This window comes from Triplophysa rosa, linkage group LG6 (assembly GCF_024868665.1).
Source record: "Triplophysa rosa linkage group LG6, Trosa_1v2, whole genome shotgun sequence".
In the NCBI taxonomy this organism is placed as follows: Eukaryota; Metazoa; Chordata; class Actinopteri; order Cypriniformes; family Nemacheilidae; genus Triplophysa; species Triplophysa rosa.
Window position 1 is genome coordinate 10,825,047 of NC_079895.1, and position 21,739 is coordinate 10,846,785.

At 43.1% G+C, this 21,739-nt stretch overlaps 1 protein-coding gene across 4 annotated transcripts in view; it reads left to right on the forward strand.

Moving 5' to 3' along the window:
• The window catches only part of il1rapl1a (interleukin 1 receptor accessory protein-like 1a), a 93,116-nt gene that overhangs the window by 42,012 nt on the left and 29,365 nt on the right, over positions 1-21,739 (forward strand). For all 4 annotated transcript variants that reach the window (XM_057336132.1, XM_057336131.1, XM_057336135.1 and 1 more), the window contains exons 4-5: positions 1,331-1,517; positions 1,637-1,790. In XM_057336132.1, coding sequence (XP_057192115.1) covers positions 1,331-1,517; positions 1,637-1,790 — 341 coding nt within the window. The remainder of the gene's footprint in view (positions 1-1,330; positions 1,518-1,636; positions 1,791-21,739) is intronic.

Genomic DNA, 21,739 nt, shown 5'->3' on the forward strand with positions numbered 1-21,739 from the left:
GCTTTAGTTGGACTCTTGACTTTCATTAAGTTAATTCTCTTTCCTCTTGGAGTGGGTTACTTTTTGTGATGGGTGTCAAGCTGTAAAATAATGATAAATAATACTAAATGAAGTTGATGACTCATTTTAGGGTTCTGGTTCACAACGCTAAGATACTGTGCCAAATTAAACCGAAAGTTTTCCTGACATGAACACTCATCATACAAACCTCAACAATGGTGAGAATCATCAACATAATTCAGATAAACAGGTGAACTGCAATGCATGCTGGGAGTCATGAATGAGTTTTGTACTATGATGTTACCCAGTATGCCTTGCAGCATGAAGCTTTCTTTTGTTGATTGTCACTATTGTTGAGTTTCATACACTGATTCATGATGACTGATTAATTCACCAATTTAAAGTTTTTTGTTTGTGTATTTTTTTGTCAATTCAAAGAAGTATAATAAACCATACCACTGCTTTAATCTCATGCTGTAGTATCAGACAATACTCATAAATCAATAACACAATGCACTCAACTCATGAGAAATTATTTAAGTAACTGCACAAAGACTACAATCATTATCACCTGATCCCAATGGATCTTACATTTTTATGCATTTGGCAGACGCTTTTATCCCAAAGCGACTTACATTGCATTATTCTATACATTGTATCTGAGTATGTGCAATCCCCTGGGATTGAACCCATGACCTTGGCGTTGCTAGCGCCATGCTCTAACCACTGAGCCACAGGAATCTTAGTTTTCATTGCCTCAACAATTTTATTTTAGCACACTTTTATAAAAGACAATGAAAACCCAATGCTTAATCACAAGAATCAACACCCCAACTAAAGCAAATACTGATCACAATAATGATGGTTTGTTGAAACATCTACATTTTTTCAACATTAATTGCGGTTGCAAAAGTGCAACAGTTAACACTTACAAGTGAACAAGCTGGGAATGGGAACATTTTCCATTGGCAGCCCAGAATGTCAATGTTACGCTACAATAAAAAGACTGAAAATCTGAAGTTGCACTTTGTGACTGAAAATTGCTGTACCTAAAGTAAATAAAATTACCTAATTTGATCCGCTTTTTGATCATTACAATTAAAGTATGTGGTCTTGAAGAGGATTCTTTTTTCTGTCTCTGTCTTGACCGTCTCATTTGGACTCGGTCTTGACTCGGACTCGAACCACTTTGGACTTGGACTAGACTTGGACTTGAACCTCTTTAGACTCGGTCTCAACTAGTCCTAGTCTTGGACTCGACAAAGGCGGACTTGACTACAGCTTGACTATAGCCCTGGTTTATAGTTAATTCTCCATCTTTATGTTACAGGAATTCCACATTTTGTATGAAGGTGTCTATGACTCTGTTGGTTGCTGATAATGACACAGCAGGTTGTTATAACTCAAAACTGCGCTACAGTGAGAAAGCAGAACTGGGCAAGAGTAAAGACATCTCCTGTCCTGATATCCAGGATTATATACAGCCTGGAGAGAAACCGCAGATAACGTGGTACAAGGTACAGTGAGATACAGTGTGTTTTCATTATAGCAATACATAATTTTGAGATGGCGTTTATGTTCAGTATAATGCATCTCTGTCCCCCTCTCTCTATCCATCTCTCTCTTCGTGGTGCAGGAATGCAATGTGCAGCAGTGGAGGAGCAGTGTGTTACAGTCTGCGGACATGCTGTCCATACAGGAAGTGAGAGAGGATGATATCGGCAACTATACCTGTGAGCTTGTTTTTGGAGGGTTCCAGGTGCGACGGACGACGTACCTGGGCGTGACAGGTAAATACATTGTGAGGACTATACAGCATGTGCTCATATACATCAGTATGTGTGAGAACACTTCCTTTAATGGTCTTTGCTGCAGGAAGTTGATATTGGAATATTGGTAATGGTTTATAATCATACGCAATTTGTTAACATTAAAGCATTTTATCATGAACAACGATTTACAGCATTTAGGTTCATGTTTATATTTACTATTGTTCATTGTTAATTTATGTACATTATGTTTCAACTCAAAAATATTCATTTATACAACCTGAAATGTCAAAAATGTGTTAGTATGTGTATAAATTTGCATTATGCTTGATTACTAAATGCTGTAAGAGGTTTGTTCATGGTTATTTTATTTTAGCTTTTGCTATGTAGAAACCTTGCTTACATTTTGTTCTTCTATGACACTGATTCATTAAAATAACTGTACCATTGACCTTGTAGTTCATTTGCACAAAAGGTCACATTTATTGCTTCTATTGAACTACACAAGATTCAGGGTTAACATGAAACTGTTATGAAGAGCGTGCTGTTTCCTGCCATGTCTTAGCAACCGCATCAATTCACCTCGCCATCTTGACGATGAATTTTGCGGAGGGAAGCGCCACCCACATTTCGTTTTGAAAATATGAACATCTAGATACTTGTGCAATTGTTTCTGGTGGCACCGACATTCCACATTCCACAACTTAAATATAAAGTTTATAAAACGAACAAAAGTGATATTAAAACGTCCCATGAAGGTCATTCCCATGTTAAATGCAGTGATGAAGTGCTTCATTATAGCACAGCCATGTATGTACTCTCACACGTTTTTAAATATTTTCCTTTTTTAATTCATGGCCTTTTTAGTCGAGAGAGAAAGTGTGAGAAAGTTATACGATTATGTCACTGGGCCGGATTCCAAACCCACCTTCCGGTGAGCACAACAACTTGTGTTGTGTGCATGTGTGCACATTTGACCTCCATTACTGCTTTCTACACAAAACACACACACACAGATTGAGAAAGAGATAGAGAATGACATTTATACAGACACCAAACCAAGCTGTCAGCGGAAAGGTCTTTTCATCAATAATTTTAGGTTCCGACATCTCTGTCTACATTTAAACAAAATGTTATTGGCCCCTTGTGGGTTTGACCCCTTCGGCGTCCGTGCTAGGTCTATAAAACAACACGTACAGTTGAAAAGAGTTCAAACATTATTCTTTTTTTCATTCCTGAACCCTCATTTTGTTGAAACCTATTAAAACACCCAGCACTGCTCCTCCAGCACTCATTTAAAGCTTATTTTAGGACTGCATTACGCTCTCAGGGACGATTTCCCAGATTAAAGTTGTAGTCCAGGACTGCAAATGATTCTCAATGGAAAACCACCATTAACAGCACAATTTAGTCCATAGCTCAATTTAACCCATGCCCAGCAAACAGAGTTTTCATGTTATGATACTTCTAGCAGTTACAGGAGAATCATAACAGCATACCTCAATTTGTTTTGAGCTGGTTACAGTCGTACGTCTCTATAATTGCTACAAAAACCTGCCTCGACGGTACATCTCTGCGGCGGGTTATCTGGTGGAACCGCCTGTACGCCTGAGGGAGGAAGTTAGTGGAAAAACACAGAATCATTTTCTTGTTTTTGAGTGCTTACAGACAGTCTATTACTGCGGACATGGTTTTCGACAACAAAGATTGGAGCGGTGGGTTTTTTGTGCTTGCGAGTGTGCGTGCATGTCTGAAAATCTGAAGCGTGAAGCTGACCTACAAAAATAGACGGCCGATGATGTGAATCTGAACTATTGTACATCCTCTCTTGAGGCAGAGGGCCAAAAATGTGTGGTTAAACAGTTGATCGTGCGCATTTAGTGCACGCTTACACACGAAGAGAGAAAAGATGAGCGAGGGCAAGCAATGAAAACGGACTGCGAGTGTATGAGTGTGTGTAGTCGAGTGTGAAGTCTAGATATCGGTGAAAGAACTGATTGTGGTATTAATGGGACAAAGAAATGGTTCGGGCAGCTTTTGTCAGTGAATAGTTGCTTTTGAGCACAGGGTTGCGTGCTGTTGTATATGTACAGGCCACAGGCGCACCATGATGCAGATGTCCCGCACACGCAGCTGACCTGCCTGGTGCCCTCGCGATCATTCAGTGATTCATCACGCTTTGCTTAAATTCATAAAAATACAGATTGTGCTACAAAGACAGCAGCAAAGGATAAACAGCTAGGGGTGTAACGATACACTCAGCTCACGATTCGGTACATATCTCGATGCTGGGTTCAGGATACGATACACATCTCGATATTTTGAACAAAATTAAAAATTCAAATAACATTTATTTTCAAAATATCAACAATTTCAGTAACTTATTTTGTTGCACATACAACTTAATAAAGCATTTTAACATTTTAAGGCTTAACTGAAATTAGAATTAAGATCAGTGTCAATTTTGACAGCAAATTTAGATTTAGTTTGTCATAGTCTTTTGACTAAAATGCAATTTAGTTTTAGTCATCCCAATTTATCATAGTTTTAGTCTATTTTTAGTTGACGAAATCTACATTATATTAGTCTACTAAAATCTATCTGGATTAACTCATTTAATTGGTGTAAATAAATGTTCCATACAAAGATTTAACTGTTTCGACATAATTTACTTTACCTTGGAATTCAATTAAACCATGTCATTACCTTTATTTTTCAGAAAAGTTCAGTACCTACTGGATATGCATTGTTGTAACAGAGAATATTAGACCATGAACGACATGTAGCAGTTCAATCAGTCTCATTTTGACTCAACTGACTCATTCGTTCAGTGAAGGGCGTGTTCATTCAGTACAGTCAACCAATGAAACGCTCTGACAGAGCTCACGCTCAAGCGCTATTGGCTCGTGTTTCTTTGAAGCTGCGCTGTCTTTGCTTGAGACAGTAATGAATGAGAAAAATCTTTCAAAAAGACATATTACATAAACTGTATTACATTTCTTCAATCATGCAGATCACATACTTGTTTTTTAGCATGTCATTCGATCTTTTAAAGTAAGCCGATTTTTTTTTGGCTTACTTGTTGCATATCACGTTATGCAGCAGCTCACGTTAGCAGATAAATTAACATTGGCATTTAAAAACGTTTGTGCTGCCTTTGTAATGAGTTTCGGGGTGACTCGCCTGCAGTCACGCTTCAAGTTTGCTGTGTTTTAACGGCGATTGTGAAGGAAAATATGATGCTTTTTAAACCACTTGGAGACACAGATTGTGTCTTGCGCTTCCTCTTGTCACAGAGACTTCTCTTTCTACCGCATATGTGAGATAAGCACACGTGACACGCTGGCGCAGAGTAGGTAGCGTCTTGACCGCTGAACGAATAGAATTAAACATATTGTAAAATATCCCCATCTCTCTACGATGCACATCGTATCATTTTTGCATCGCGAAATATCATAATACGAAGTATCGTTACACCCCTATAAACAGCTGTAGGTTTTAATGGGAAAATTTGCAACAGAGAGAATGGGATCGTTAGAAATGGTTGAGGTGCTTTTTTGTTAGAAGGAACACTTAATGGAAAAAATAATAATTTTTAATGTCACGTCATTATGTTTGAGGCCATCACACACTGTGGGGGAAACTTCTCTGAAATCAGTGGCCTGTGAGGAGATATATGGTTTCTAAACAATGGAATAAAAATATATAAATAAGCTTTGTTCAGATTCGCTTAATAGGACTAGGTGTTATAATACCACTATTTCAGCACAGTTTAATTGCCCAATAGGACATTTCTCACGCCTTATGCATGACAGTGGGAGCAGTCAAGAATAGAGGAAAGGAGGTCCAAGGTTTCACTGGGTTCGTCGAGTAGGCATCCTCTGTGTTTGGAGGGTCTATGATTATAGAAATACATAGCATATTTATACTTGCCTTTCCTTGCTATTATCAGAGAGACATCTCATGAGTTCCCACTCCGATCCCACTTTCATCACATCCATTATCCTGGGTGAAGGATGCCTTTTGGTGAGGTGCTGCTGATAATGCCCTTTGTATGGTTCCCAACAATGCGACACATCATCAGTTGTGCACCTCAGCCTCATTGGGTGTTTCGGCCCTTTATCACAAGACACCCTCAGCCAAGGGAGGCCCACCGCAGGTTGATCAGATGTGTTACATCTGGCAGCCCATGCTGTGTCCATCCGCAGCCACAGTCAATGGCTTCATCTTTCCACACCACTGGCCATTTCTTGATTACACTCCACTGGTCTTGGCCTCTGAACCCAACTTCCTGTGTCAATTAGCTCATCCAGATTACTGGCTTCGGCCACAACAACACTTGCTTTGCTGGTAGCGCTGTCGCATCGCACCTCAATGCAACCATATGTGCCAACCCGTTGGATAAGGCTGTTCTAGCCCCGCTAGCACTGTTAATGCATGCTCAGTGCCCCGGGTTTCGTATGGCATAACATTACAACACATTACCAACATCAACGCAACCATATGCGCCAACTCGTTGGCTAAGGCTGCTCTAGACCAGTGGCGATCGGTGCCTCCTCTTCAGGGGAAGCAGGAATTCAAAATACGTGTTCGGTGCTTCACGTGAACCTATGTGCATCACGCATCATGTCAAAATACGTGCCTGCTGCAGACGCGTCAAAAGGGTTTATGATAAGAGACGCTCACGTTCAGAAGACACTGCATTAACACTTAACTCTGATTACAAATGAGACTAAGAGAGTATCTATCAAATGCAAGCGTCTCTTTTATTAAAAACCCTTTCGACGCGTCTGCAGCAGGCATGTATTTTGACATGACGCACCACACACATGACGGCCTAAATACATGTTTTGCCGAGCTTCACATTACTGCTTCCCCTGAAGAGGAGTCACGGATCACCGTTAATGCATGCTTAGTGCCCCCGGTCCCGTATGGCATAACATTACAACACATTACCAAACTCAACGCAACCATACGCACCAACCCGTTGGCTTAGGCTGTTCTAGCCTTACTGGCACGTTAATGCATGCTCAGTGTCCCCGGTCCCATATGGCGTACCATTACAACACACAACACCTTTTTATTACGTGGTCATTTGGCAACCCATATCGTGTCCTTCCGTTTCAACCACAGCCAGTGGGTGCTTCTTTCAGCAACAGTGGCAAGTTCTTTGACTACCGTCCGTTGGGCCTGTCCTCTAATCCCCACTTCCTTAAGCAGCCTTGTAGTGGAATTGGAAACAAAGCCCCTGCAGCCCACTGCCACCGGGAACACTTTCACTGTCCATCCCCGATTTTCAGCTTTCGCTGCCAAGTTGGCATACCGGAGATTCTTTCTTTCGAATGCTTCGTTAATGGCCTCTTCCCAAGGTACAGTCAACTCAACTATGATAACTGTCCTACTGAAGCTGGACCACAGAACCATGTCCGGCCGCAGATTGGTTGCTGCGGTTTCCAAGGGGAGAGCAATTCTATGGTTTAAATCAACTCACATTTCCCAATCCCTGGCTATTGATGAGGGCTTGGCCTGCTTTTTCTGCCCCTCCCGATAAAGGGTTGCCTTTTTAGCGAGTTAGCCTGGGCGTTTTGGGGGATGGCATTTGCTGCCACTCTCTTGGTTTCTACTTCTGCAGCCAAGCACTTTAGTACTTGGTTGTGGCGCCATGTGTTTCTCCCCTGTGTCAAACTCTTCTTACAACCCACAAGAACATGTTTAAGGTTTGCTGGAGCTGCACATAGGTGGCAGGCTGGATCCTGTAAACACCAAACATGCAGATTTGTTGGTGAGGGCAGCACATTATATGTAGCTCTTATGATAAAACTTAGCCTGTTTGTTTCCATACTCCACAGCTCACTCCAAGTGATTTTGCACCGTTCATTACCTTCCCACCTCATCCAGCGGCTGGGCATGAGAGATCGCTGTTCGGTGTCTTTAAGGTCTGCGGTGTATCACCATCCACGGCTTTTGATGGGCTTGTCTGTGGCTGTTGGTATGGGCTCGCCCTTTATGCAGGTTTGGTTGTTGTGATGGTTGTCATGTCATCCATGTATGCCCTGATTTGAGGTAGGCGCAACCCATTTTTCAAACGTTCTCCTCCAACCACCCAACACAATGCCCGGTTTATTATTTTCATTGCCATTGTGAAAGCCAGTGGTGAAATTGTGCAACCTGCCATTATGCCAAACTCCAGTTGTTGCCACGTGGTGGCACTATCCTGTGTGGTAATACAGAATTGGAGATCTGAAAATATGCCTTAATCAGCTTTTTTACCTGCTCTGGAACATTGAAGAAGTAAAAGGCTGTCCACAGCAGCTTATGTGGCACTCATCCAAATGCATTGGCAAGATCTAGAAAAACCACATGCAGGTCTTTCTTCTCCTTTTTTTCCATTTGCAACTGGTGCCTGTTGATATTAGCATGTTCCAAACATCCGGAGAAACCCCTATGAATGCCTTCTGCACTGAAGTGTTGATGAAGTTGTTACTCTTCAGAAATGCTGAGTCTTTTGGCCACAACGCTGAAGAAAATCTTACCTTTCACATTCAAGAGGCTAATTTGTCAAAACTGGTCAATAGTTGAGGAGTTTTTCTCCTTGGGGATCAGTATGCCTCCTGCCCTTCTCCAGACTTTTGGTATCACCTGATTTTTCCATGCCACAGCCCTTAATCTCCAAAGTTACATCAACACTCCAGGGACTTTCTTGTAGAGCCTGTATGATATACCGTTGGGTCGAGGAGCTGAAGCTGATCTTGCCCGTTTTACTGCACTCTCAACTTCACTCCATTTGGGGGGCCTTGTTTCCATCTGGTGTTCTGGTAGCTGAATTGGTGTCATGTCCTCTGGAATGGATATTGTCTCATGCCTCTTATTGTTGGAATATGTTTTCTGTAAGTGTTCCTCAAGATCTGTTATAGGTGCTTTAAGGGTCCCAGTTTTCTCCTTGCTAAAGATGCTACTGACGAACTTGTAAGGATCTTTGTAGAAAGCGGTGCTGGTTCGCTCCTTTTTCTTATGTTGCTTTCTCAAGCTCTCTGCTCTTTGCAGCGAGGCCAGGCGACTTTTAATATCACCTTGTAGTGCCTTTTAGTCTCTTCCTTTCCTCTTCTGTGGCCTTCTTCCACTGTTTCCTCAGGCTCCTCCTTTCTCTCACAAGTCTGTCAAGCTCTTTTTGTCTCCTGGACTTAGGTCGGCCTGTCGTCTCCTCATGTGTGTCATGACTGTGGGAGGAAAAGAGGAAGCGGAGACTCAGATGCAGGTGCAAAATGAGAGAATCTTTATTAATACAAACAGTCCAGTAATTCCACCAGGCGACACCGGGCTCGAACCCAGGAACCACGTAAGCCCGGGGGGGGGGGACTCGACCCACCGGGACTTACGGAAGAGCAGAACCACCTCGGGAGATCCGGACCAGTAGGGCCCTCGAGAACCACGAGAGGCCGCGGGGAGAGGACTCGACTCGACGACACTCACGGGAGAATCCGAAGTCGACACAGTGCGAGAGTTCCTGACCCACGAAGGGAACACGCACGGCGGGGAGAGCCTCGGGACGCCAATGAGAGCTAAGGGGAGGATTAACAGAGAACTATGAGAGCAACGGGTGAATGCACTAGCAGCTAAGACGAGGAGAGAGTCTGAGAGAGTAACTAAAGGAAAAAGTCAGCACTAAGAGAAAACAAGAAAACAACAAAATAAATCAAAACTATGACTGAGATAATCATGAACTAACTAACAAGATGACTAAGAAAACAAGACTAGGAACGCCCAGTGATGTGAACATTAAACAACGGTCTGACACAAGACAAGAGGACAAAGGGGATTAAATAGAGGGGAACTAATGACGGGAATGAATTACAGGTGAAACCTAATGAGTAACCAGGGGAGACTACTGATGGGGAACCAGCTACAGGAGTGACGGTAATGAGGTGATGGAAACCCGGTGAGGGGAAAGCCTGGCAGGGAGACACGGGGCGAGTGACGCAAACACCAGACACATGTAGAGCAGTCAAAACGGCACTCCACATGTTCAACAAAAACAACACACACCACATGAGACACAAAGCCAAGACAAGACTGAGATCACGACAGTACCAAGGTCCCGAGAGACCTATATTCAAGGTTTTTATGATCCGTCCAGATCAAGAAGGGCTGCACTGACTCCTCCAGCCAGTAATGCCACTCCCCCAAAGCCAGGCGGACCGCCAGCAGCTCTCTGTTTCCGATGTCATAGTTACGTTCTGCAGGGCAGAGGCGATGGGAATAGAAAGCACAAGGGTGCGCACCTTCCATCATGACTAGAGCGCTGAGATAGAACCGCGCCTATCCCAACATCAGATGCATCGACCTCGACAATGAATTGCCGCTCAGGATCTGGAAAACAAAGCACAGGAGCAGAGACAAAACGGGACTTGAGGTTATCAAAGGCTACCTGAGTTTGGGGTTCCACCTGAACGAGACCTTGGTGGAGGTTAATGGTGTGAGCGGCACGGCCATCTGGCCGAAACCCCGGATGAATCGCAGGTAAAAGTTGGCGAAACCCAGGAACCACTGAAGAGCTTTACGTGAGTCGGGAAAAGGCCACTCGGCGATGGCTCTGATCTTGGTGGGATCAGTGTTGATGCCTCTGCCAATGAACAAAACTGTGACTGCGTGGAATTCGCACTTCTCCACTTTGACAGAGAGTTGATTCTCTAATAACCGCTGGAGAACCTCTCTGACGTGTCGGGCGTGTTCCTGGAGAGAGGGGGGGAAATGAGAATATCATCCAGGTACACAAAGAAGAAACAATTGATCATGTCACCCAACACGGCATTTATGAGGCCCTGGAAGACGGCAGGAGCATTGGTCAAACCGAACGGGAGAACCAAATACTCATAGTGTCCCGAAGGTGTCTTAAATGCCGTCTTCCACTCGTCCCCCTCCCGAATACGAATTAGGTGATAGGCATTGCGGAGGTCTAGCTTGGTAAAGACACGAGCTCCCTGCAGGAGTTCAAAGGCAGTTGACATGAGAGGCAAGGGGTACTTGTTCTTAACGGTAATTTCATTCAAACCTTGATAATCAATACAGGGACGCAGGGAGCCGTCCTTCTTCTGGACGAAGAAGAAACTTGCACCAGCCGGGGAGGAGGAGTGGCGAATGAGCCCAGCTTGTAAACACTCGTGGATATACTTGTTCATGGCCTCTCTCTCAGGGGCGGACAGGGAGTAGAGGCACCTCCTTAGGTGGAAAAGTGCCCGGGAGGAGATCTATGGCGCAGTCGTAGGGGCGATGCGGAGGGAGAGAGGTGGCTCGCGACCGGCTGAACACGGTGCACAGATCGTGGTATTCCGCCAGGACCTCAGACAAATCGGTGGCTTCAACTTGTAACACAGAAGACACAGAGACAGGAGATGGAGCAGAACCAAGACAAGACGCGTGACAAGAGGGGCTCCAGGCCAAAACAGGATTTTTAACCCAATCAATGTGAGGATTGTGCTTTGACAACCAAGGATGCCCTAATATGAGGGGGGTATTGGGGGAATCGAGGATGTACAGCTCAATACACTCACAGTGATTCCCAGAAAGAAAAAGTCTTACGTGAGGGTAACCCGCTAGTGTCTGGACCGAGATGGGCTTGGCGAGAGGCTTGATAGGAATCCTCCATCGGTCAGCAGTGGCAGTGTCGAGGAAACTTCCCTCGGTACCCGAGTCGAGGAGGGCTTGGCTGGTATGGCTCTGACCGGCGAGCAAAATCCGGAACGGCAATACGGAGCGTGAAACAGGAGAGGTAACAGGAATGATGCCCACCCGGACTCTCCGAATTACGGGTGGGCGGGATCTTTTAGCGGACATTGGACGACCTGGTGCCCGGGCTTCCCACAGTAAAAGCAAAGTCCTCCCAGCAGACACTGCTGCTTCTGCAGTGAAGATAGCCTTGAACGGCCCAGTTGCATCGGCTCCTCCTTCGAGCTTGCCCCGACAACTCTGAGCAGAGTTGGCATCCCGGACACGCCAGGAAGGTGGGTTGGCGGCATCGGCAGTTGTTTATCCGGCTCTCGACTTGCAGACACAGATTGGTGAGAGCGTCCAGATTCCGAGGGGGGTCGAGGGCGGCGATCTCATCAGCAATGACCAGGCTCACCCCGTCGAGAAACCGAGCGCGCAGCGCCCCCTCGTTCCAGTTGCTGGCGGCCGCCAGTGTCTGGAAATTGATGGAATAATCCGTGACCCAGCTCCGGCCCTGTGTCAGGCGAGAGAGCTGAGCGGCCGCCTGCTCACCCTGGGCCGATCTGTCGAACAGCCTCGTCATCTCCGCATGGAACTCTGCAAAGGAGAGGCAACATGGAGCCTGGGCGTCCCACATGGCAGTCCCCCACTCATGGGCTCGGCCCATCAGCAGAGTGAGTACAAACGCCACCCTTGATTCTTCGTGGCTGGAGGGAGAACACCAGAGCACACTGGGAGAGGAAAGGCCGGCAGGCATTGGGATCTCTGCTGTAAACCGGGGGGCTGTTGACGTGAGGATCCGTCTCCGCTGGGTGACCGCTGGGAAGAAGCCCGGCTCACGGCGAGCTCCTGTCGTACCTCGCTGAGCTGGGCAGTGAGGTCCGAGACCTGGTTGGCGAGGATTCCGACTTCCTGAGTGGTGACGTTCAGCAGCGTGACCTGATGACCGAGGGCGATCCCCTGTTGCTGCAAGGCATTGCGGAGAGGATCCATCCCCGCTGAGTCTCCAGTAGGGTCAGACCATTTTGTCATGACTGTGGGAGGAAAAGAGGAAGCGGAGACTAAGATGTGGATGCAAAATGAGAGAATCTTTATTAATACGAACAGTCCAGTAATTCCACCAGGCAACACCGGCCTCGAACCCAGGAACCTCGTAAGCCCGGGGGGAGGGGGACTCGACCCACCGGGACTTACGGAAGAGCAGAACCACCTCGGGAGATCCGGACCAGTAGGGCCCTCGAGAACCATGAGAGGCAGCGGGGAGAGGACTCGACCCGACGACACTCATGGAGAATCCGAGGTAGACACAGTCTGAGAGTTCCTGACCCACGAAGGGAGGAACACGCACGGCAGGGAGAGCTGCCGTCTGTCCGGAGACGAGAGCGGGAACCACAGTGGAAGAGATGCCAGGGTGTGAAGAGCTGGGACTTAATAGGACTTGGTGTTATACTAGTTCCCACTATTTCAGCACACTTGAATTGCCCAAAAGGAAAATTTCCCACACCTTATGCATGACAGGGGGAGACGTCAAGAATATGAATAGAGGAAAAAGGTCTGAGGTTTCACTGGGTTCGTCGAGTAGGCATCCTCTGTGTTTAGTGGATCTATGATTATAGAAATACATAGCATATTTATACTTAACTTTCCTTGCTATTATCAAAGAGACATCTCTGACAACAATGTTATTTTTAATTTAAAGAAATGCATCTGAAGCATTTTATATGCATACGTTAATCTCTTGTGGCCTTTAGTTTATCCGAAACTTCTACCAAATAGAATTATTCATAATTTGGGTATTCATTACTTTCTGATTTTTCTCTGGGCCTTTGAGCATGTCTTTTTAAACACAGGTCATGAAAAATGCTGTTTTTACATGTTTAAGTTGATATCGTGTTTCAGTAGATTGAACGATTTTAGCAGCAGTGTCTTTTAAATTACCGTAATTTTCCCTAAGCGAAATCAAGATGGCTTTAATATCTCAATTGTTTTTTAAGCAGCAGCGAGTTTAAATGAAGAGGAGGAAATGGAGTCTTTTACTTACATCTGCTTCTCGCATTTTTCTCCCTGAGAAGACTCCAGTGATCGCACATGTATCTCCTTGAGAGTTCCAATGAAAACATTGTCACAATTTGGACTCAGAATGACCAGCATTGCTCTGGGATTTTAATATAGACTTCAATTAAACTTAAAAACATTTTTCATCCAGTTCTACCAAGACCAAATTATCTAAGCTATGTGCAACTATAAGCTATCAGTATGTCAACCATTTTTGTGTGTGTGTGTGCACGCGTGTGTCTATGGAACTGAGAACTCTAACTCAAGTCTCTTGAGCTACCAAGGAGCAACCTCTAAGTAATAATATTTTCCTTTGGGTTATTTTTAAATGAATACTGATGGGACCCTAAAAATCAATTTGTTAGGTGTCTAGCTGCCGGCTATGGAGCGGTGTGTTAGTGAGTTGAAGTAGTTCTTGCTGGCAAACAGTTTCAAAAAGTAGCTTGCGTTTCCTATTGCTATTTTAGTACAGACAATGTGGTTTCCATGGACACTTGCGTGGTGTCCATGCCAACGGCAGGTTTGGAGCAGTGTAAGCGTGTAAGCGCGTGTGCCCGGAAGGGACTTTCAGTGGAGTGTTCCGGGGACAATGCCAACCATTCTTTACATCTACCACCTGTACCCACCTGTGCCCTTCCCTCTAAATCGCCATGGCAACAATTAGAGTAGGGCAATCGCTCAGACTCAATCCAGTCAGCCATGTGCAGAAAGGATTATGGGTAGTGTAGACCGGTAGGGAAGCACTGTTAAGTGGCAGAGTAGGTATTTAGTGGTTACAAGATGATGCGTGGGTAAGAATGTGTTTTGTTTGTGTTTATCCATTGATCTCCATGTTGATTGGAGCCCCCATGGTCTTTAAATTCCCCATGATACACTGGGGCTGTGATCTCACATACTTTACACGTGCTCCTAACACTATGCATCTGTCGAGTCTAATTAGGACAAGATAAGTGTGTGTGTTTTGTGCGCGAGTGTGTGTGCACGTGTACGCCTAATCAGTGGAGAGTTATGTAATCATATTTCATTAAGGATTAATTACAAATGCTGCTAAGTGAGAGGGCGACAACTTAAACGGATAGTTTATCAATTATTCCATCACTCACCCTCATGTCATTTCAAACCTGTATGACTTTCTTTTTTCTGCAGAACAGAGAAGATATTTTGAAGAACGTTAGAAAAACCATACAACATTGCCCCCCCATTGACTTCCATTGTGGACACAAAGCCACTAAGACATTTCTCAGAATATCTTCTTTTGTGTTTCACAGAAGAAAAAGTGATTGTGGTTGTGGACAACATGAGGGTGAATAGGAAACAATCGCTACGTTTACATGAACACATCAGATAGAATTTGTTCAGATTGTGCAATCTGAATGTATGGTTTACATGAAAGGTGATCTGATTAATGTGCGTGTTTATATGACAAGCTTCAAATCTGATTTAATCTGCTGATATATGCACACTGCACCTAAATACCCACTAAAACGGTGTTTTAAAGCACATACCGAAAAAAAGTTACAGTTTATAACGGCAGAGTAATGTCTTGTGCCATTAAGCACGAGCACATCTGATGCGGTTTTACCATGGTAAAACCAGAGCCATTGAGAGAGAGAGAGAGTTCTGCCAGCTCCGTTGACTCCAATGGAACAGTGTTTTCACAGCAATCGAGGCTCTCAATAGTTTCCGAAAGTTACTAGTAACGCATGGAGCTGCGACTAAACAGACCAACTGAGTAAACTTCTAACCCATTTAAAGACGAAAGCCATTTAATGAATAAAAAAATGAAAGAAGTAAAGCATTTAAAGAGTAAACATGACTTCCTGGAACTATCTGAAGGCTCCATGAATCAAGTGACGCTCCAGCGTTTTGGACTTCCGTTGGCAGAACTCTCTCTCTCAATGGCTCTGGGTAAAACCATGGCAAAACTACCAAGACCCACCAGAGCGTCTGCAGGCAAACAGTAATTAGGATAAATGTTTAATAACAGCTAATACCGAACATTAGAAGTGATAATATGCAGATTCATATCAGCATTAACGGTAAACATAGACAGCTATCATAATAATATTCACAAAAAGGCTACTCAAACAATGTTATAAGCTCAGATATGTTTATTTTGTCACAGACACCAGCATAATAATGTACAGTTCCTAAACGCAAAATAATGTCTACATATCAATGAAGCAACGTCGTTTTACACAGCGATTTATCATGGTAAAACAAGTAAATCCTTCCAAAGCACATGTAAGTACACTAGAAATAAAATAAATGTTCGGTACTACGAATACAAATTAAATTTTATGATTAGATATTTTAGTATGTTTGTACATCTGCAAATGTATCATGTTTTAAAAAGAAACCCGAGAAATTACGGTTAAAAGGGAACTCCAGGGAAACAATTGAGATTTTAAATGCGTAAAAATATTAATATGGTCCTTTAGAGATGACAAGCATATGGAAATTTCTACCACTTTTTTTTATTTATTGCTTTTGGTTTCTTTACCCTGTTGAAAAAAACAGCATATGCTGGGTTAGGTATGTTTTAATGCTGGTTTAAGCTAGTCATGTTCTGGTTCCTCACCATCTTAAACCGGCTCAGGACTAGCTAAGGACCAGCACATGACCAGCTTATACCAGCACAAACCAGCATCAAAACATACCGAACCCAGAATATGCTGTTTTTTTCAACAGGGTAGCAACAGCTGCTCGTTCCGTGTGTTATACGCCCTTACGTCTGTTGGAACCAGCGACGTCTTTGCACATGCTCAAAACTTCCTACTTCGATTTTCAATCTGATCAAGTGTTTACATGTCCTATCAAGCAGATTACAAACGGCATAAACCACCCCTTACAATCTGACTGAAATTTCAATCAGTTTGGGCATTTTTAATCTGATTGACGGGTTTATACAGAGCATTTTCATTCGGATTGGATTTCTAATCGGATTACATTGGTCCATGTAAACGTAGATAATGACAGATTTTCTTATTTTTTGGTCAATCTATTAACTCTGTCAAGCCCATAACACAAATGTTTGAAGACTTTCCAGTGAGATAATGTATTTTTACCCCTTACCCCTAAATGTATTTTTTTCTAGATACTAATTTTTCTAGATTTATTTATTAAGCCATTTTCTTCATGCTAGATCCACAGACTTACAGACATACTTAGAGTGATAGTTCACCCAAAAATGAACATTCTGTCATCATTTATTCACCCTCTTGTCATTTCAAAACTGTATGACTTTCTTCTGCAGAACACAAAAGAACCGAACCGCGACAGCACCCATTCACTTACTATACATTGGCTTTGTATCCATACGATACTATAGGCACTGTTCGGTTACCAACTTTCTTCAAAATATCTTCTTTTGCGTTTTGCGGAAGAAAGAAATTCGTACAGGTTTGAAAGGACAAGAGGGTTAATAAATGATGACATTTTTGGGGAAACTATCATTTTAAGCAATACAGTATGAGCATCTGTGCAATATTGAGAATATAGTCACAGCTGAAGAGTGTCATTCGGTACGGCCCGAAGTCTAAGCCAGGACATATTGTGAATATAGCACAGCTGTTGACCAATCAGCATCAGGAACCGCAGCTATACATTTTATAAATGTCAGTAACACACTATCTTTTTTACATTCCACCCCAGTAGTTCTTTCCCTCAGAGGCCCCTTTTATCTTGCTGTTTATTTCTCAAGGACATCTGAACAGGAATAATGCACAGCATGAAAATCTCTGTTATCGCTGAAAATAGAGTCAGATCTTCTGAATGCTCTACTAAAGTGGATCGTATCCAGCGCAGTGTGCTGCAGCGATCGCGATGAATACATTGTTGTGTCCTCCCGAGCATCAAATCTGCCCTAGTTTCACCAGTGAACCGTGCTCTCGGGCTAATGCTAGGTCATTTCTGGTAGCTTTCACAGGTTAGAGATCGCGCAGGGCTTATCTTGTAGTTTATGCTGCAGCTTAGTAAGGCACGGTGTTGGGTATGTATGTTACAGTAGTGTGTGCACATCTCAGAGGTTGGTGGAGCCGATGGGCATTTAAGGTGCATGCTTTTGATTAGCTTTGCCCCAGGTTTGGGTTTATCTGTAATGGAAAAGTAGTGTTACAGTAGTCAGGGAGCATGAATTATTTACCCCGCACTGCGTGCCGGCTGCAAAGACTTATGCAATACGGACTATGACAGAGAGAGATGAAGAATGCGTACATCCTAGAGAAAGTGGGTCTCGCATCTGAATAAATATGCAACCTAAATGAGATCCCAAAAAGTATTTGGACACTTAAAGGGATTATTCACCCAAAAGTGAAAATTTATTCACTTCTCATTTATTCACCCTCTTGTCATTTCAAACCTGTATGACATTAGAGCACAAAAGAAGATATTTTGAAGAATGTTGGTAACCAAACAACATCGTTACCCATTGACTCGCATTGGTTTTGTGTTCACACAATAGAAGTAAACGGGTACAGCCATTGTTCGGTTACCAACCTTCTTCAAAATATCTTTTTTTTTGTTCTGCAGAAAAAAGTTTTGACGAATCTTGGTAACCAACCAACAGCGGTCCCCATTCACTATTGTATGGACACAAAACCAATGCAAGTCAATGGCTACCGCCGTTGTTCGGTTACCAACATTCTTCAAAATATCTCCTTTTGTGTGCCATGAGGGTGAGTATGTGATGACAACATTTTAATTCCTTGTTCTGTGGTTGTTAAACAGAACAGTTTAGAATTTTGTTGATGCTGCTCTTTTTCTACACAATGAAAGTAAATGGTGACTGAAGCTGTCCTTTTTTGTGAAAAAATGTGTTTAGAGCAGCATATGGATGAGTAGAGTACACAAAAAGTCACAGTTATTGAAACGTATCCATTGAATTACAAAATCAAAACTTTCCTTAGAATACAGTATAAAGTCAGTTTGCCTCACATTCACACAGGTGCCTTTGAAGAGTGATGCTGCATTCAAGTCAGAAAGTCAGAAAACTACTTCAGGTTGGACTGCCAGCTCGGAAACTGGTTATCTAACGCACAGCCATTCATACATTTTTAGGTGTGACTCAAGTGTCCAAATGCTTTTTGGGGGTACTGTACGTGCGTGTGTTTGTGGGAGACGTTGAATGTGCGTGCTTACGTGTGTTTGTTGCCATGTGTATGTGTCTGTGTGGGTGCGTATGTGTGAGTTGTGAACCTCAGAGGGAGCGAGTGCTATCACACCTCTCCTACTCGCAGTCTGTCAATATATCAGACTCAAACTCTGTGAACTCATCTCACACAGAAAACTACTCTACGCTTGTGTGTGTGTGCACGATAACACAGAAAAAGAGCATGGAGGGATTTAAAAGAGGAAAGATTCTAGGGTTTTTTCTCCCCCATTCCCTGCTGTGTCTAACTAGTTTCCCCACCGTGCTGGCCCGAGCTCTTCTTTATTTCTCCCCTCTGCTGCATCACGCCATTCCTCCGTCACACTCATCCCTTGCAACTGAGCCAACTCCATCTCTCGCTCTTCATCTCTCTCCGTCACAGTCTCTCTCCTTTTTAGACATAGAGGCGGCAGCATCTTTATATTGAGGGTGTTTGTCACTGCTAACGGTTTGAAGACCAGTGACATGATGCACAGTTACGGTTATGTAGTACCTTTCAAGCTCTGTAACGTTTAAAGGAAAAATGAGTTTGTCTGTGCTGTAATTGTAGAAAGTATATCTTTAAAAATATATATAGCTGAGCCACTTTTACTTCATTGAGTAGTAGTTTTGTTTTATTTGAGAGTGTGAGCTTGAAGTAAAATGTTATGTTTTTTTACCAACTTTTAATCAAATTTTCATGTTATATCAATTTTTACATGGAATGTGTGGAACAAACCAACTAATACCAAAACAAACTAAAATATCAGAAAATGCATAAAACCCATTGCTAAAACCCAATAGCTATTTTTTTTGTGACCCTGCCTCTGAAAACCAGGTTAAAGGGATAGTTCACCCAAAAATGAAAATTAAAAAAGATACACACTCTTAAAAGAAAAGGGTGCTTTAAAAGGTTCTTCGATGCCATAGAAAAACCTTTTGGTTCCATAAAGAAGGTTCCACCTGGTTTGGTTCCACCTTTAACATCTGAAGAACCCTGCAGTTTCACAAAAGGTTCTTTTTGGCAAAAAAGGTTCTTTATAAAACAGTCAGTTTTAAGTCAGTCAGTCATAGGCGTAATTTGCGGGTGGATGGGTGGGACATGTCCCCACCACTTTTTGCCAAAGTCAGTTTTGTCCCCACCACTTATTGGAAGAAATAAAAAATACGGAGTGTCTATTTACCGTGCAAGTAGCCCGCTTTGTAAACAGAGGCTATTCATACCAACTCCGCCCATCAGTTTCAGATTAGAATAGACAAAATGTAAGAAAGGCACACTCATATCGACTGCTCCAGTGGCGTAGAGCGTGAAGCATGTGTTACTTACTTCATGTCGTCGTGGGTTCGGGACTACTGTTTGCTGAACTTTTTCCCTATCACATATCAGATTGTAAAGGTAATTATTTTTAAGAAAATGATGAAAATATTTGAAAATGGCTCTTCAAGTGATACATGTACCAAACATTTTGCGCTTAATTGCACTTTGGTGCTATATATTCGTCCTTATTGTTCTCGACATGGGGTTGCTATCGTCTATTAGATATTATTTTTCCATCTGTTCCTCTGTATACTTGAATGTTTGTGCTTATTAGCAGGGGGTTCCCAAACGTCTCAATCCTTGACCCACCGACAGGTAATCTGTGTCAAACAACAAATTTTTAACATGGGGAAAACACACATTCGTTTCAGTAGTTTTTATTTTATCACAAATTAATATGTTTAATTACGTACGGCAACAGCCATCCTTACATATAATAAAGCACAACATGCTTTAAATGGTCTATTGATGAAAACATGATATACTGTAGTTCAAAAACAAATGGAAGCAGATCTGATATGTGATGTGAAAATTTAGAATAGTGAGTTCAGCGGATTCGAACCTGCTTCACGGCAGTGTCAATAATATTTGTCATGCGTCTTTCGCACTAACGTTACACCAATGAAGCCGTCAATAAAGCGGCGCAGTTTTTATACTGTTTACTGTTTTCTAGAGGAGTCACCTACATTTTTCACGCTTGTTACGCCCATGAATATTCCCAACGAGTTAGTACAGAAACAATTTATTAAAGTATTGTTTGTGTCGTCTTTGTCCCCACCACTTTTCAAAACAAAGTTACCCCACTCAGTCAGTCATAAAACTTGTCCTTGATTCTGATTGGCTGAGCCGAGTTCTAAACCGTTATAAAATACCCCGATTTATAACGGCTGACCGCATTACATAGCCTAAATATCATTTTATTTACTTTATTTTATGAAACCTTGATACGTACAGTATATGGAATAACCATTTTAGCAATAAGCCTCCGCACCGCGTCGTGCCACAACGCCCTTAGCTGTTATAAAATGCACTGTAACCCACTGCTTCATGGGGCTTATTGCTTTATTAGATTATAAAAAGTAAGAAAGAGATGGTTCTTTAAAGAACCTTTGGCTGAATGGTGTCATGGCTCTGCCTCACTTAGTCATGTTTTTCTTGGTCCTTTGGCAGAGTCATGACAAAGCCTTTGGTTATGTGTGGAGAGAAACATATTATTGTCCTTTTGACAATAATATGCGTTTTCTCCTGTCTCTCGTCATTGGCCCCGCCCCTCTCGTTTCCCGTATTGTTTCCCGGCCGTGTTTGATTACCCTCATCTGCCCTGTGTCGTTATCCTTCGTTTGTCTTCCCTTTAAATAGTCCTCATGTGTCATTGTCTTGTTGCTCGTGGATTACATTGTACTGTGTATGTGAAACCCTGTACCTTGTGCTGTGTTTCGTGCGCTTTGTCTACCTGTTCCCCGAGTTCTTGCCTTGTCTGTAAGTTTGGGTTATTCTTTAGCCTTAGTTTCTGTTTTGCCCCATAGTGGGAAGTTTTTCTTTGTCTTTTTTGAAAAGCATTTTTGGTTATTGTGTTTGTCCCCCATCGAGGGTTTTTGTTTTGTCTCCGTTGTTTTGGAATAAAGTCTTGTTTTGTTAACCCCGTCACTGCCTGCCTGCATCTGGGTTCTTCAGCCACACGATCCTGACAGAATCCACGAGCCAGCTCTGAACCCAGCGGGCAGTATGGAGGAGACGGACGAGGCGTTCAGGAGCCACCAGGCT